Source organism: Arctopsyche grandis, chromosome 11, assembly GCF_051622035.1.
Source record: "Arctopsyche grandis isolate Sample6627 chromosome 11, ASM5162203v2, whole genome shotgun sequence".
Taxonomy (NCBI): Eukaryota; Metazoa; Arthropoda; class Insecta; order Trichoptera; family Hydropsychidae; genus Arctopsyche; species Arctopsyche grandis.
The window spans coordinates 11,463,749-11,478,218 of NC_135365.1; the positions used below are offsets into that span (position 1 = coordinate 11,463,749).

Sequence of the window (14,470 nt, forward strand, 5' to 3'; positions counted from 1 at the left end):
AGGTTTCGGGTGTACAGCCTTCTTAACTATGAATTAAACACAAAGAAATTGCTTTACACTTTTTACGGAAAATTTTAGTTCTTCAAATATGTATATATAATATAATATAATCCGTAGTCTACATAGACTTTGTAGGGACTTTAGTAGTGTTTCTAGTAAATTCTCAGCAATGTAGCGAAACGATTTGATCAAATTAAAGGCTTGTATAAATATGAAATCCATATCGAAGATGGAAAAATACATTTAATAAAGAAATTGTGTGATTCATAAATATAGTATTTATTATTCAGTCAATTGTGTGATTCATAAAAAGAGTATTTATCATACGTAACTTGTCGAAATGCAAGGCGATGCATGGTACATATTTATGTACATACATATATCCTCCATATACCCAATATTAAATGGCCATAGTTCTTTATCACCATACAATAAAATACTAAACTTTCCAAGCTCCAAATCATACAAAATAAATCCCTAAAAATAATTTATAACACACCCATTTATACTAACCTGAAAAAAAATGGAAGTCATAAATAATATTCCGTTAGTCACAGACATTACTAACAAACTAACCAGTAGATTATATGACAGAATCACTAATAACCATACTAACACACTTGTGAAAAGTCTCAGTGATTACAACAAAATGTCTATACCCTTCAGGTATAACACACAGATTATCTAAACACAATCTGCTTTAGATTGTCGACTTTAGAGAGTCTTTGGTTAATTTTAATTAAGATGTATTATGAGCATTTATAAGATTTTTAATTAAGTACCATTACTACTATAATTATGAAAATGATCAGTAGATCAGTAGCTATTAAAATATATATAAGATGCATTGTAAACATAATTTAGTAATAATAAAAAGCATTTAAAAATCAAATAAATACATAACTTCTACTGAATATTGTACTATTATATATGCAGAATTCAATCTACAAAACATCCATAGTTTGCAATATAATATGACTCTTTTTTTTGTAAACTTTTATGACTGGTTTTAATACAACTTAGGAAATCAAATCTGTTCACCAAAACTTAAAGGGATTATAATAGGCGGACACTATAACGAATGCCTACTGTGATAAACATTGTCGAGGGTAAAATTTTTAGCTCCACATATCATATAACAGTGTTTTGTGGACGAACACAAAGGTAAGTGATATTTCAACTCAGGTAGGTTGTCGTCGATGGTGAATAAGTAGTAGTAAGTATTAAATGAAACTTGATAAGTAAATGATTAATGTATTGACTAATTCAGGTCTATTTATATACCTATACTAATATTAATAAAAGTAAGTCTGTTATTATATCGTATTTTAACCACAATAACTCATTCAATATTATATTTGGTTCGTTTTGAAATATTAATCATTTAGTTGAACCTACTTCGTACGAAGGACTCACATTTTTTTATGATTAGTTTTAAAATACAGGAAATCATAAAACTTAAAAAAACGTGGGTTGAATGAGTAACGTTTCAAATCATTTGAATGAATAAACGAATTGAGATATGAAATTTGCTATCAAATTAGTTTGGAGATTCACCTATAACTAGCTAGTATCTATGTATGTACTAGGGATCCCAAATATTCGTCGACTTCAACTATTTGAATATCGAATAGTAAATCAAGAGGTATTCGAATATATTCGAAAATTAAAAAAAGGTAATTACATATGTACCAAGCATAAATTTGAATTAACCGTCTTATTGCCAATGAATTCCACCTCGTTTTAATAATTTACCAATTTTTTATTTTCTTTATTCATTATGATTTCTTGTAAAAATGTATATTTCGCCGGTGACTTCTTAAATATTCGTATTATTTTTCTGATGTTTTCTAAAATTTCGTAGAGATTATTATCGATCGGAAAGTTTCAAACATTTCCGTATTTAAGGGTTAATGAATACAAATCTGTTTCTTCACATGTCGACATTTCATCTTCTTCATTATCTTCATTTTTATCACAATTATCCCCATTATATATTGCATTTTCTTCATAATCGTCGGCTTCTTCGTCATCACTCTTTTCATGTTGATTTTGTGTATTTAGTTTTAAAAAAATGATATACACGAATAATATTCGAATAGTTGATGAAACATTCGAATAACGAATGGCCGAAAAATCAGACGAATAATTCGAATACTCGAATATTCGAATATTCCATTGGGATCCCTAGTATGTAGTACATACTTACTGCCACACATGGCGTATGAATCCCGTACCTATAGTAAAATATCTGAATATGTAGTATTAGAATGTAAACAAGTTAGGGTTGATAAATCAAAGATCCATTGGTCGTATGATGTCAACAAGGATGTTAGATTTCCAGGATCCTAGAACTAGACGGAACTGGAGAAGGCCATGGCCCGTCTAGGGCTGTTGAGCCAGGATCTGATGATTCAATTGTTGAATTACCTTATATTGGAATTCATTAATTTTTAGTTTGATTCGTAGCATATAGAAATATCAGTCTAAAAATTTGTATAATACATTATTTTGAACTAGATGCACCATGTTCCTTCATAATATTAAAATTTAGTATACTTAAAGTCAAACTAAAAGCAATGAATTGTTGTGTTCAACGACCTGCTGAGTTCCTTTGTTCATAGAGCGTGGGTCAGGTTTCGGTTAGCACAAAAACAATAGCCTGGCTATATGATCCTCGCTTTTCTCTCTGCTTCGTATCCTGAAAAGTGGACTTTCCTAGTCCTGTATATAAGGGGGTCTAATCTCTGGTAAAGTCAGTTCTCGGTGTGGACCACCAAGGGGAAGAAGCCTCACTTGGAATTGTTCTAACTGAAACAACAACCGACTTGCACAAGTCTACGTAAGGATATTAATTTGTTTTCAATATTAAAAATTTGTGTTGCAGTCAATATATAAAATTCATAAGTTTTCATTTCATAAAAGTTTAATTCTATAGCCCATTTTATTATAAGAAAAGATTGAGCAATCTTATTAGATTGAAGATTGTTTTAATTGCTTAAGTGAATTTCTTTTCTAGAGAACTATTTTCAATAGTACTATATTTTAAGACAATTTTTTTTATTTATCTCAGAGTGAGACATCTTATGAAAGTGAGTCTTAAACCAAATGCTCATAATTAATTTATCTTCTTTTTAACTTCTTTTAGATTACTGTAGATATAAAATATAATTGTAATCTTCTAAACGAATATTACTATTTATGTATTTAGTGAGTAAACTAGTTTAATAAAAAAATAAAACTATATTCATATATTAATTGCATTTAAAATTTATTTATATAATTTTAGCTAGTTATAGACTATCATAATCTTTCTATTGATTTCAGGTCCAAAATGACTCAACCATCGTCTAGAATCGATCGTATGTCTGCCAGCATGACTTCCAGCATGACCGGTATAAGCGGCATGGGAGGAATGACTGGGATGAGCAACATGTCCGGCATGTCCAGCATGGGTTGCCTTCGCAATGAGATGCAAAACATGAACATCGGCGGGATGGCTTCCAATTACACTCCTGGAATGTCTGGATCTTACAACGTCTCTAGCTTCCAACATCGTCCTGGTCTCAGCCGTCGTCCTCCAAACCAGCGCTCTGGACCAACTGCTCAACGTCGTCCTGGACGTTCCCGTAGCTGTGGTGATAGCCACCGTCTTAACTATTCCAGCAGGAATAGTCCTAACACCCAATACACTCATAATATGATCTCTCGTATGGCTGATCATAATGAGCGTCGACGTCGCCAGGAGAACTTTGAGATGCAACCTCAAAGCTACTATTCCCAACAACCATTGAAGGTGGAATTGACCGAATTCTACGCTCGCGATAACTCCAAGGATCATCATACTGAATTGTATGAAGTAGTTAACGACAGTGTAATGCCAATGCCTGTCTACCGCAGAGGTCAAAATTTCTTCTTTGCTGTTCGCTTCGACCGCACTTGGGACAAGCAACAAGATATCATCAGACTCGTCTTTGGATTTGGTATTTATACCGTACTCTAAATTTATTATTTAATATGAATCTTGTTTTCTTAATTTTTTTATTACTTAAAGGTCCAAAACCATGCGTCACCAAGGGAACTAGAGTAGTACTCCCTGTCAACTGGAGCAGCCAGCATGGAACTACGCAGCATAGCAGGGACATTCAAGGTATGCCAGGCATACAAGGTATGCAAGGTATGCAGAGTATGTCCGGAATACAGAGTAACATTCAAACTGGATACACCATGCGCCGAGGATCGTTCTCCAATGAGACCATGCCACAGCACGGTCCTCATGGCCCTCACGGTCCCATAGATCGCATAAGCAGCGTGCCACATAGCACATTGAACCGAGGATATGGCTCTCGTCATGGCTCCATGCAGAACTTAGCCGCATTAGCTCATGAAATGGACCGTTGGGAGATCAGCATCCAACGCCAAGACTCCAATACTGTTACATTCCAAGTGCATGTTCCTGCTACGGCTCCTGTGGGATTGTGGCACTGCTGGGTACAAACCAACAGACAGGGACAACGCGACAATCGTTACGACTACAAATGCGAAGAGGACATCTACATCTTGTTCAACCCATGGTGCAGAGAGGACTCCGTCTTTATGGACAATGAACCTCAACGCAAGGAGTATGTAATGAACGACTACGGAAAAGTTTGGTACGGTTCCTACAGGCAACCTAAGGGTCGTCGCTGGGTCTACGGACAGTTCGACGATGTTGTACTTCCAGCTTGCATGTACCTATTGGAACGCAGTGGTCTTGCTCATTCCGAACGAGGCAATCCTGTCCAAGTTGTCAGAGCGATCTCGGCTATTGTATGAAGCATTTTAAATTATACTTATAGATGATATAATCTAGTTGAAGAAATTCTGATTAGTCGTTAATTTTTGTATAGGTCAACTTCAATGAAGATGACGGTTTAATGATTGGTCGTTGGGACAACGAGTACAAAGAAGGTGTTGCACCACACGCTTGGACTGGCTCCGTTGCAATCATGGAACGCTATTTATCTGATGGAGGTCGCCCTGTCGAATATGGTCAATGTTGGGTATTCTCAGCACTCGTGGTCACCATCTGCAGAGCGTTGGGTACTAATTAATATCCAAAAACATTATACAACATTGTTAATAAGTATTTTATCTACTGTCTATTCGATTAAGGTATCCCATGCCGATCCGTAACGAACTACGTTTCCGCTCATGACACCAACCGCACTATGACAGTCGACAAATACTTCGATAGAGAAGGTAACGAAGTTCCCAACGGTCCTGATGAAGACTGCTTCGATTCTTGCTGGAACTTCCACGTGTGGAACGACGTTTGGATGACCAGACCTGATCTACCTCAAGGTTTGATAGATTGCTTACTTAAACTCTGCTATACGCAGTTAGAACTGAATTGAAATGTATAAAATGTGTTTTGATTAGGTTACGGTGGATGGCAGATCATTGATGCAACTCCTCAAGAGGAATCTGAGAGCGTGTACCGATGTGGACCAGCAAGTTTGGAAGCTGTCCGACGGGGAGAAGTTGGATTCCAATACGATACTCCATTCGTGTATTCCGAGATCAATTCAGACATGTGCCACTTCCAAGAAGATGAATTCTCCGAATGGGGATTCACCAGGATGACCACGCAGCAATATCAGTACGTGATTAATGATGTTGTATATCATAATGATTTTAATCAACTTTTAAATTTGAGTAGAATTGAGTTTATATGTTACTTTACTGTTACTTTAATGCGGCTTATTATTGCAGGGTCGGTCGCAAGATCGTAACCAAGAACCCAACTCGCGATGACGATGAAGGCGATAGTGACATGTTGGAGATCACTCATGAATACAAGACCCCTGATAATTCAGCTGCTGAAAAACTTTCTGTTTTCAATGCTTGCCGAGGATTCCAGCGAGCTCAACAATACTACGACTTCCCCAATAGGGAGATGGAAGACGTGTTCTTCGATCTGGTCGATATCGACATGGTTCCATTCGGACAACCATTCGACGTCGTTGTCAACATCCACGTAAGTAATACTTCCAGATAAAAGCCAATTATATCAATTCGCATATTCATTTATTTCAATTTTCTATAGAACAAATCCCACGAAGAGAGAACCATCAGTGCAGTGTTGACGGCCAACTCTTGCTTTTACACTGGAGCTATTGCATCTCGTTTGAAGAGAGTTCAAGGCGATTTCATCATCAGAGCAGGACAACGAGAGGTGCTCAAAGTGCACATAACTCCTCAAGATTACATGGACAAACTGGTAGATCATTCTTTCATCAAGATTTACGCCATGGCTTTCGTGAAGCAGACGCGCCAGTCGTGGTCCGAGGAAGATGACTTCCCACTGCACAAACCAAAGATGCAAGTCCAGGTAATAACGTAATCCAATTCCACATACATTTTTAGAAATTAAATTCTTGTTTCTAAACGTCTTATTTAAATTGACAGGTTCGAGGACAACCTTGCATCAACCAGGAGTGTCACGTTACCTTTAGCTTCCAAAATCCTCTTACAACTGCTTTGACTGATTGCTTCTTCACTTTCGAAGGACCTGGTCTTCAGAGACCGAGACAGGTAATGTAAAGATTATCCAACAGCTGTATTCACTGATACCTTTGTTTTAAATACTGTTTCTTGGGTTTCAGATTCGCTACAGGGACGTAAAACCTGGAGAATTTGTGACTTACAGCGACAAATTCTTACCAAGGCGCAATGGAGAGCGAAAGATTGTGGCCTCGTTTTCATCCAGGCAGTTGGATGAAATCAACGGATCGACCACCGTCAATGTGCGTGGTTAATGCAATAAAATAATACCAAATTTAGTCGGAACCAAAATCGAATATGACCCAGGCTAATTTAAATTTGAACCGCCATGTGAATTGTCTGATCTCTTTCGTTTCTTCTTAAATCTTAAATCTAAAACGACGGTTAATTAAATCAAATAAAAATCATTTTCCACCGTCGTTAAATAATGCACGTATATATTCTTTATAAACACTTATATCTATCATAATATTATAAAAATTCACACAGCATTTTAAAAATTAAAAAAAAATGTACCTAGTATGTAAATGCACTTTTATGCAACGGCCAGCAAGTTAAACCAAAGTTGTATTATTAATAAGTTTATATTATAAAATTTATATATATATATACATATATATATTATAAGTAATTGTAATTCGCGAACTCATGCGTGCCATATTTGTCTATATTACGTAAATCTTATAACCGTTTGTTGCAAAAGTATGCTTTATTTGATCATTATTATTAATATAATTATTATATATACGATTAGCTGACTCTATTTTGTGATAATTTCCTAAAGTCTTATTTGGTCCCGTAATTTATATTTTCTGCAATGTAATTTTGCACCCGGTTATGTGTTTGTGTTATTTTTGGGATCCTGAATACAATAAACAATACTTCTAATTACATTTGATGTTTCATTTTTATTACATTATACATGTAATCAAAACATACATAAGACCACTGACATAAATTCAAAATTATACATTCTCACATAATTCACATATACACATGTCTTACATTATTTACAAGCAAATTTCAAATGCTAAACCGAAAGTTTATTTAATGCGATTATTATTTAATGGAACGGTTCCCATCCAAAACGATGTGGGTGTTCCTTCCCAAACAAAATGTCTAGTTTATGCAAATGCACGTACTGAGAATGCATTTAATTGCATCAGACAATGATGTCATTGCACAAGGAAAATCGTAATTAGTCTGAAAATTTAGATTCGATCCACATGACGGCTTTTAATGACTTTCGATCATACATATATGTATGTTGTTGAGTGCTAATTATAATTAAGTCTCAACATTAAGTTGATAGTGAAATACAATAGGGATTTTTACTGATACTAGGATTTAAAATAGGGTCACTGACTATTACCAATTACGCAGAATAACCGCATATATTATTCACGCTTGTCCTTAATCACTTTGATTGGGCTATTGACCTTAACCCGACAGCTGGTTGGGGAAATTGCTGGTGTAGTGCTTCTGATAAGCATATTTGGTATGAATTGGTCAATGGGTAATAAATCAGGAATTTAATTTAATCAGGAAAAGATGGCTGACAATTCATAATTTCCTGACAAGTGAGTGTTAAGTTTAACACTTGATAAATCGATACTCACTGCAATATATTATATCTGGAAATGATTCTAACAACTTGCATGAATGACGACTTTCCAACAGTTCATAATATTAATATTTAGAGATGATCTGAAACTTTTGACACTGTCGGAAGTGGCTGTTTACCTACTCGTTGATTTTACATTTCGGTGAATGCCTCAGAAGTGTTCGATTTAAATAAATAATGACACAATGATGGAATTCTAAAGAAATTGAAAGTGTTTGAATGAGTGACGTCTCACTTTTTTTTGAGTACATACATATATTAATTCGCGAAATTATCTAATTTAAGTCAAGGTCAGTTCCGAAACCACTTCTTGACCGATTTCTCAGACCGGTAAATTTATGGGCGTTCTCACAGTTGTAATTATTATAATGTATTGCATTGAAAAATCCTTGAAATTTTTACTTGTATATACTAGTGAATTAGTCTTATGACTAGTGCAACTTGTGCAAGTTCTGGATTTTCCCTGTTTTGCTTTGTTTGCGATATGAGGAATTTTTAAATTCGCATCGTATGAGTTATCATCACGTTTTGAACGCGCAACCACTGGACAGTAGGCGAGGAAACTCATCTATTTTCAAGTGTCGAAAATGAAAAAAATAATACAACGTTGATGATTCCGAATACAACAGTCTCATATTTCAAAAGCTCGAATATAAAAATAGCTCAATCTGATTGGGAAATTTCCGTTTTGCATTAAAGTTGATTTGCAAGTGCTTTTAGTGATCTATCTAAATATATTTCGTGTTGAAAATTAAACATATGTATATGAATTCTTCTAGATCGTACATACATACATATATACATACGTATAACAGTGGCGTACCGTAACTTTTAATATGGACAAAAATATTTTTAATTTTTGAATTATATTAATCTGTCTTGTAGTGATGAGTATTATTTTTCCTTTTTGTGCTAACACAAATATCTTAAGTAGCCTACCTTTCTTAAAAAAAATCTTGTAAGTCCTCAAAACTTAATCTTATGAATGATGTGCCAAACAATCGATCGAGAATAACATTCCAAAGCCTCGTTATTTGTTTCCAAGCGCTCTGCACTGAATTTTTCCGAGGGGATAGTTTAGCGAGCCGAGTCCCTTGTCATAATTTTACACAAAAAGTCATGTGTAAATATTTGCTATATTAATTTAAAACTTATTTTTATTTTTATTTATTCAATTAATCATGTACACTCGTCTAACAGATTGCTTCCAAAGCGGTGAGTGTACTATACAGATCAAGAAAAAATACAAATTACATATAATACATAACCATTATATGCTTTTTACATTTTTGCAGATGACATCTATGGTCAAGTATTGCAAAAATTTTTAATTATATAATACAATCAATAAGCATTTTATACAGTACGAATATCTTTGTACATTAATCATCCACAAAGATATCTATGGAGAAAATTTGTATACAATCGGCAAATCATGAGACACTGAACAGCTCAAGGTTTGCGAGAGAAATTCGGGAGGGAATGCCAATTTTTACAGGAACCGTTTCAATGGAAATCAGAAAAATTGGCAAACTCTAATAAGAAACGATCGACCTCGAGTCACAAACAAAGGTCTGGCCAACAACGGGACTCTAGTGGGAATCGAACACGTGACTCTCTGCACGAAAGCATAAGATGCTAACCACTAGGCCACGCTGCTGGTTCAGAATGATGTTTGATAGACACAAATCGGAATATTATTAGTGAAAATTCTATAAATTCTTGAAGAGACAAGTTAATTAAAAAAATGTTTTGTCTTCCACGGAACACATATACATAACAATTCGCCAGTACCGCGAAGGGAACAGAATTGAGACGGTGAGTCCGTGCAAGCGAATGACGCGGCGAACCATACCACTACCACTACTACCCCAGATAGGATCGATTCTGGTTTCCGAACTTCGCTAGTCTGAGTGAACAATATGGACAACAATTTGAATTAATTGTAATTGAATTGTTGATATTTTAAATTTTAGGTAAAATATTTTAGGGGACTAGCCGAGTCCTTGTAGTCCAGTGACGGCACGCCTCTGATGTATTATACATATGTATGTACATAGTTACATACATTCAAAATTGCATCAAACTGAGAAAATATTTGTATGTACATATGTACATACATATATTGAGTGCAACGAACTTGGATTCAAAGACAACACATCATAAGGAAAACGGCATAATTTTAATATCTGCAATTAAAAATTATTATTTTATACTAATTTGTCTTGTAAATAAAGTTTGTTGTTGTTCAAAATGCAGTGTTTCATAAACAACCATGCATGAAGTGTTGATCTAAATTCGAGTTGTACCAAGAATTCCGAATACAACGGTCGATAAATAATCGTACGACGTTTTGTTCTCGTTTTGTAACCATCGTCGAGCTCGAGCTGATGCATATATCAGTTTCCAGTGTTGCTGGAATATTCGAAAAATATGTTTAAAAGCGCTGAACTTCTCTATGTATGCATTGTATTATGTTGTAGAGCCGCTATAAATAAACGATGTTTCCATAGGACTAATTGAAAAGTTAACACATTGACGGCCGACAGTAAAGTTTCACGATTTTATTACCGCGGAAGGACGGTCACCCCATCGACTTTTAAAAACGGAACGGATATAAAATTCCATGTTCAAAATAAATCAGCTCGCGTCGTTGCGCTTCGTTGGGGTTCATCGATTTATTTATGAATAAATGCGTAGTCTCGAGTTAATTTTAACCTTTTAACTGCTCGTACGGCAGTCGCATATCCTTCGAAAAGTTAACGATCCGATAAGTTGAAACTGGGACCGCGTGAAACAATGCAGCAGTGCAAATTCACAACGCTCTGCAAAGTGCATTCGTATTGAAATGTTATTAGACCGTGCACAATGCTTCTGTTATTATTTGTATAGACTTCCATTTGTATTATTTATTCATATGGAAAATAATCTTTCAAGTTTGCTTGAAGTATAACAATACTTATTAACATTTATACAAATAAAAATAAAACACGTATATTAAACTACTATTATGCTAAAACATACATTTTTCTTGAGAAAAATGATAGGCTTGAATTACGATCAATTTATATGTATGTCAAGTACGCTCATAGTAAATTACTATATAATCGAAGAATATACACAGATCAATGATTTAACTTTAGGTTTAGACTTTTGGATATTATTGGATGCACATAAGTGTACATAAATGGAATTTATATGTACATAGATGTGAAATTTTGAAAGATTGTATGTATGTATATATTTGAAAAATGGCAAAAAGTTTTTAAAAATCAAAAGAAAAAGGTGAATAAAACAAAAGAAGAATTATGTATAAATATGCGAAAAACAAAACAAATAACAAAGTGTATGGGATTTTAATGAATGTATAACATAATATGTATTCGATGGTAAAAGCAGATGATGATTCATTTTCATCTGCTTTTATAATTTTATTTAATTACATAACATTGGTGATGATTCATTTTTTTTTTTTTTGGTATTAATAAAATAAGTTTCTCAATTTCAATTTTCAATTAAACTGGACGATGAATTTTAATTGGACAATAAAATTGAAATATGTACATATGTAAAATGCATAAATTGTAAGAACGATATTGCTTTTTATGGCATTGTATGTGCTATTATAATTGATCTGCAATTATTCTTCTATTATATTGTCCCACACAATTGTCAACAACTTTAAATCCAATTAACAGCATTCTATAGGTATTATAAAATCAGTAGCGGATTTTACTTCCCTAGGAGCCGAGGCGTTAATAACTTCTGGGTCTCCCTATATATGTACATACATCATCATCATTTACAGCCGCTCACCATCCACTGCTGGATGAAGGCCTCTCCAATATGCTTCCACTCTCCTCTGTTTTGTGCACCTCTCGTCCATCTCATACCACACATTTTCCTTATTTCGTCTACTCATCTTCCCAGTGGTCTTCTCTTTACCCTTTTGCATTCTCTTGGGTTCCATTCTAGTATTTATTTTGTCCACCTTTTGTCCAATATTCTAGCCACGTGGCCCTCTAATTGCCATTACAATTTCTTCACTTTAAATAATAAATCCACTACTCTTGTCATACTTCTCAGTCACGTATTCCGTTTCCTATCTTTCCTCGTTATGCCAAGCATACAGCGTTCCATACTTCTTTGAGTGCATTGGACTTTGTGTAGCATCTTGGCATTCAATGGCCAAGTTTCAAATTCATACGTCATCATTGGCAAAATATATTGATCGAAGATCTTTTTCTTCAGGCATTGTCTTATTCATACTATATATCGTGCATAAAATATGATAAAGCGTCTCTTTGTCAGAAACGTTAGTAAACCTTAAAATAAGCAATTTGTTTCAACAAATCTGTTCGGTGAAGACCACGAGAAGATGAAAGCTACTCACTATCGTTCGCAGATCAAAAGTTTTATGTCGGCTACCAAAAGCCATGCTTAATGCATTTCCGGAAATGCGTACGTGCGTGCGCGCATTAACACCCCCATTGACTTTTACTGTCGTTTGTGATATTTTGAGAAAACGATAAAAGTAAAACGTTATTTGCACACCAAGCTTAAGGCGAGGATACTGGAATTCCTGCTATAAATAAGTTCTGACCAATAAGTGTAAATATGAAGTATTTCAGAAATGTAATACTTTTTGTAAAATAACGAGTTTTTGATCAAACGAACGCTTTTTTCTTCAGAAAGTGAGTCATCTTTCATGATGTCATATTGGATTGGTATAGAAAAACGAATCCATCAGAAATTTAGTTTTAAAAAATATTGAAACCCCTGTCCAATTGGAGGGGGGTGGGGGCTCTAGGCTCCACCTGTGCCACCGTCTAATATATGCACGAGAGATTTTAAAAATAAGCATTATTTATAGGGAAGACTTCTAGCTATAAATTTGAATTAGCCACGTGCTAAATTGTGTCAAGAATCAATGAGCATCACTCGAAGCACGTCGATAATTGAGTGATCCGAATACTGACCAGGCATTTCTTGGCATTATATTTCGAACGAACCGAAAATAAACGTGATGCGTTCTATCACAATGAACAATAAATATGAATGACTGATTGAAGAAATTGGTGAACGATATTTTTAAATTACACATACGCAGATGCAACAACAAGGTGTTGAAGTAATGGAAACTCACTTTGCTGATCATTCGAAGCACGCCCAACTCAAAATTAGCACACTTCAACTAATATTATGATAATTCCGTGTAATTGTATGCTCCTAATTTTGGCATGTACTCATAGCATGAAAAATCAATAAAATATGCATACTTGGAAACCGCAGTCTAGTCCAAGTTTCGTTTCATCAAATCGTCCTCATGGCACAGATCGGTACACTCTGATTCTATCCTCAAATCGGAAGACTAGTGCAGAAAACCGACTGGATATGATGACGACGACTCAACGTGTCTGTAGTATTCTGCGTGATTGCAGTTGTTGCACGCAGCTGGGTACATATTATAAATTTAACAATAATTGCTTCATTAATACACTGTATGTACATATATTGAAGACAAGCATTCCATCTTTTCCTGTCCCATCTCAAAATTACATCAAATTTAACAATAAATTAGTCGTATACTTTATAAAATGTCTTGAATTGGGATGATTTTCAGGAGTAAATTTCATACCAATGAGATAATACATTCATCTTTATTTGTACCATGTCCCATTTCATTTCATTTGAGTTGACGATATACATATATACTATGTACATTTTTTGTTATAAGCCACTTGCATTTGTGAACTATTTGCTAGAGCATCTTAGTTGACCGGTAGAAATCATGCATTTTTTTCTTCCTATTGCCAAACCAATAGATGTGACAAATATGATTTTAGAAAAAAAAACAGGGATAGATATTATGTAGATGCACATTACTTAAAACCCCAAGGTTGAAATTTCTCATGGAAACAATACTTTATCTTTTGATTTTTTATTTTATTTTTGAAAAGTATCCATCGACCACTGGTAATAACTAGTGACGGATCGGAAGCGTGCCGTTCATTGTTAATTTTTTGCGGTGCTTTGTTAAAGGTTCCCTGAACCTTTTTTTTTTTGCACTCTAGCTTTGTAAATAGACACAAAATGCCCTGATTCCTGGAAAAAGCACGCTCCCTATCCGCCCTTTAGTAATAACTATACATAGAATACCCATTAGGACATTACCAAATAACAAATAACAAGCAAAAAAACTTATAAAAAATGTTCTACGAAGTTACCAATAGAAAAAGAATTTTGCCCTGATGATTATCCATAGTCTAGTTACAACAAGACTTCGGCGTTGGTCTGGTG

General features: G+C 34.6%; 2 protein-coding genes across 7 annotated transcripts in view; one reads left to right on the forward strand and one right to left on the reverse strand.

Annotated features, from left to right (window-relative positions):
* LOC143919453 (transmembrane protein 231) overlaps positions 1 to 13,599 on the reverse strand; it is a 17,196-nt gene extending 3,597 nt beyond the window's left edge. The window contains exons 1-3 of one of the 6 annotated variants that reach the window (XM_077441777.1): positions 13,450 to 13,589; positions 2,602 to 2,811; positions 2,238 to 2,406 (exon numbers count right to left, since the gene is read on the reverse strand). Coding sequence is in view for 2 of the 6 variants with exons in the window: in XM_077441772.1 (XP_077297898.1) it covers positions 2,602 to 2,622 (21 nt within the window). In the remaining 4 variants the exon portion in view is untranslated. Of the gene's footprint in view, positions 1 to 2,237; positions 2,431 to 2,601; positions 2,828 to 13,449 lie in introns of all 6 variants that reach the window. The other 5 variants (XM_077441775.1, XM_077441776.1, XM_077441772.1 and 2 more) reach the window with 5 other exon arrangements.
* LOC143919448 (hemocyte protein-glutamine gamma-glutamyltransferase-like) lies at positions 3,350 to 6,939 on the forward strand. The gene is made up of 10 exons (XM_077441766.1): positions 3,350 to 3,983; positions 4,055 to 4,098; positions 4,366 to 4,809; positions 4,890 to 5,082; positions 5,155 to 5,343; positions 5,422 to 5,641; positions 5,755 to 6,019; positions 6,089 to 6,373; positions 6,451 to 6,576; positions 6,648 to 6,939. Exons 1-10 carry the CDS (start codon positions 3,365 to 3,367, stop codon positions 6,798 to 6,800), a joined length of 2,538 nt encoding a protein of 845 aa, XP_077297892.1. The 5' UTR covers positions 3,350 to 3,364; the 3' UTR covers positions 6,801 to 6,939.
* Positions 13,600 to 14,470: the final 871 nt, after the last annotated feature.

Excerpts from the sequence above, each read along its gene's own strand:
- LOC143919448 (XM_077441766.1), top strand. The coding sequence starts at position 3,365 with ATGTCTGCCAGCATGACTTCCAGCATGACCGGTATAAGCGGCATGGGA. Across the intron at positions 3,984-4,054 it reads CAGACTCGTCTTTGGATTTG|GTCCAAAACCATGCGTCACC; the intron begins GTATTTATACCG and ends TATTACTTAAAG. Across the intron at positions 6,374-6,450 it reads AACCAAAGATGCAAGTCCAG|GTTCGAGGACAACCTTGCAT; the intron begins GTAATAACGTAA and ends TTAAATTGACAG.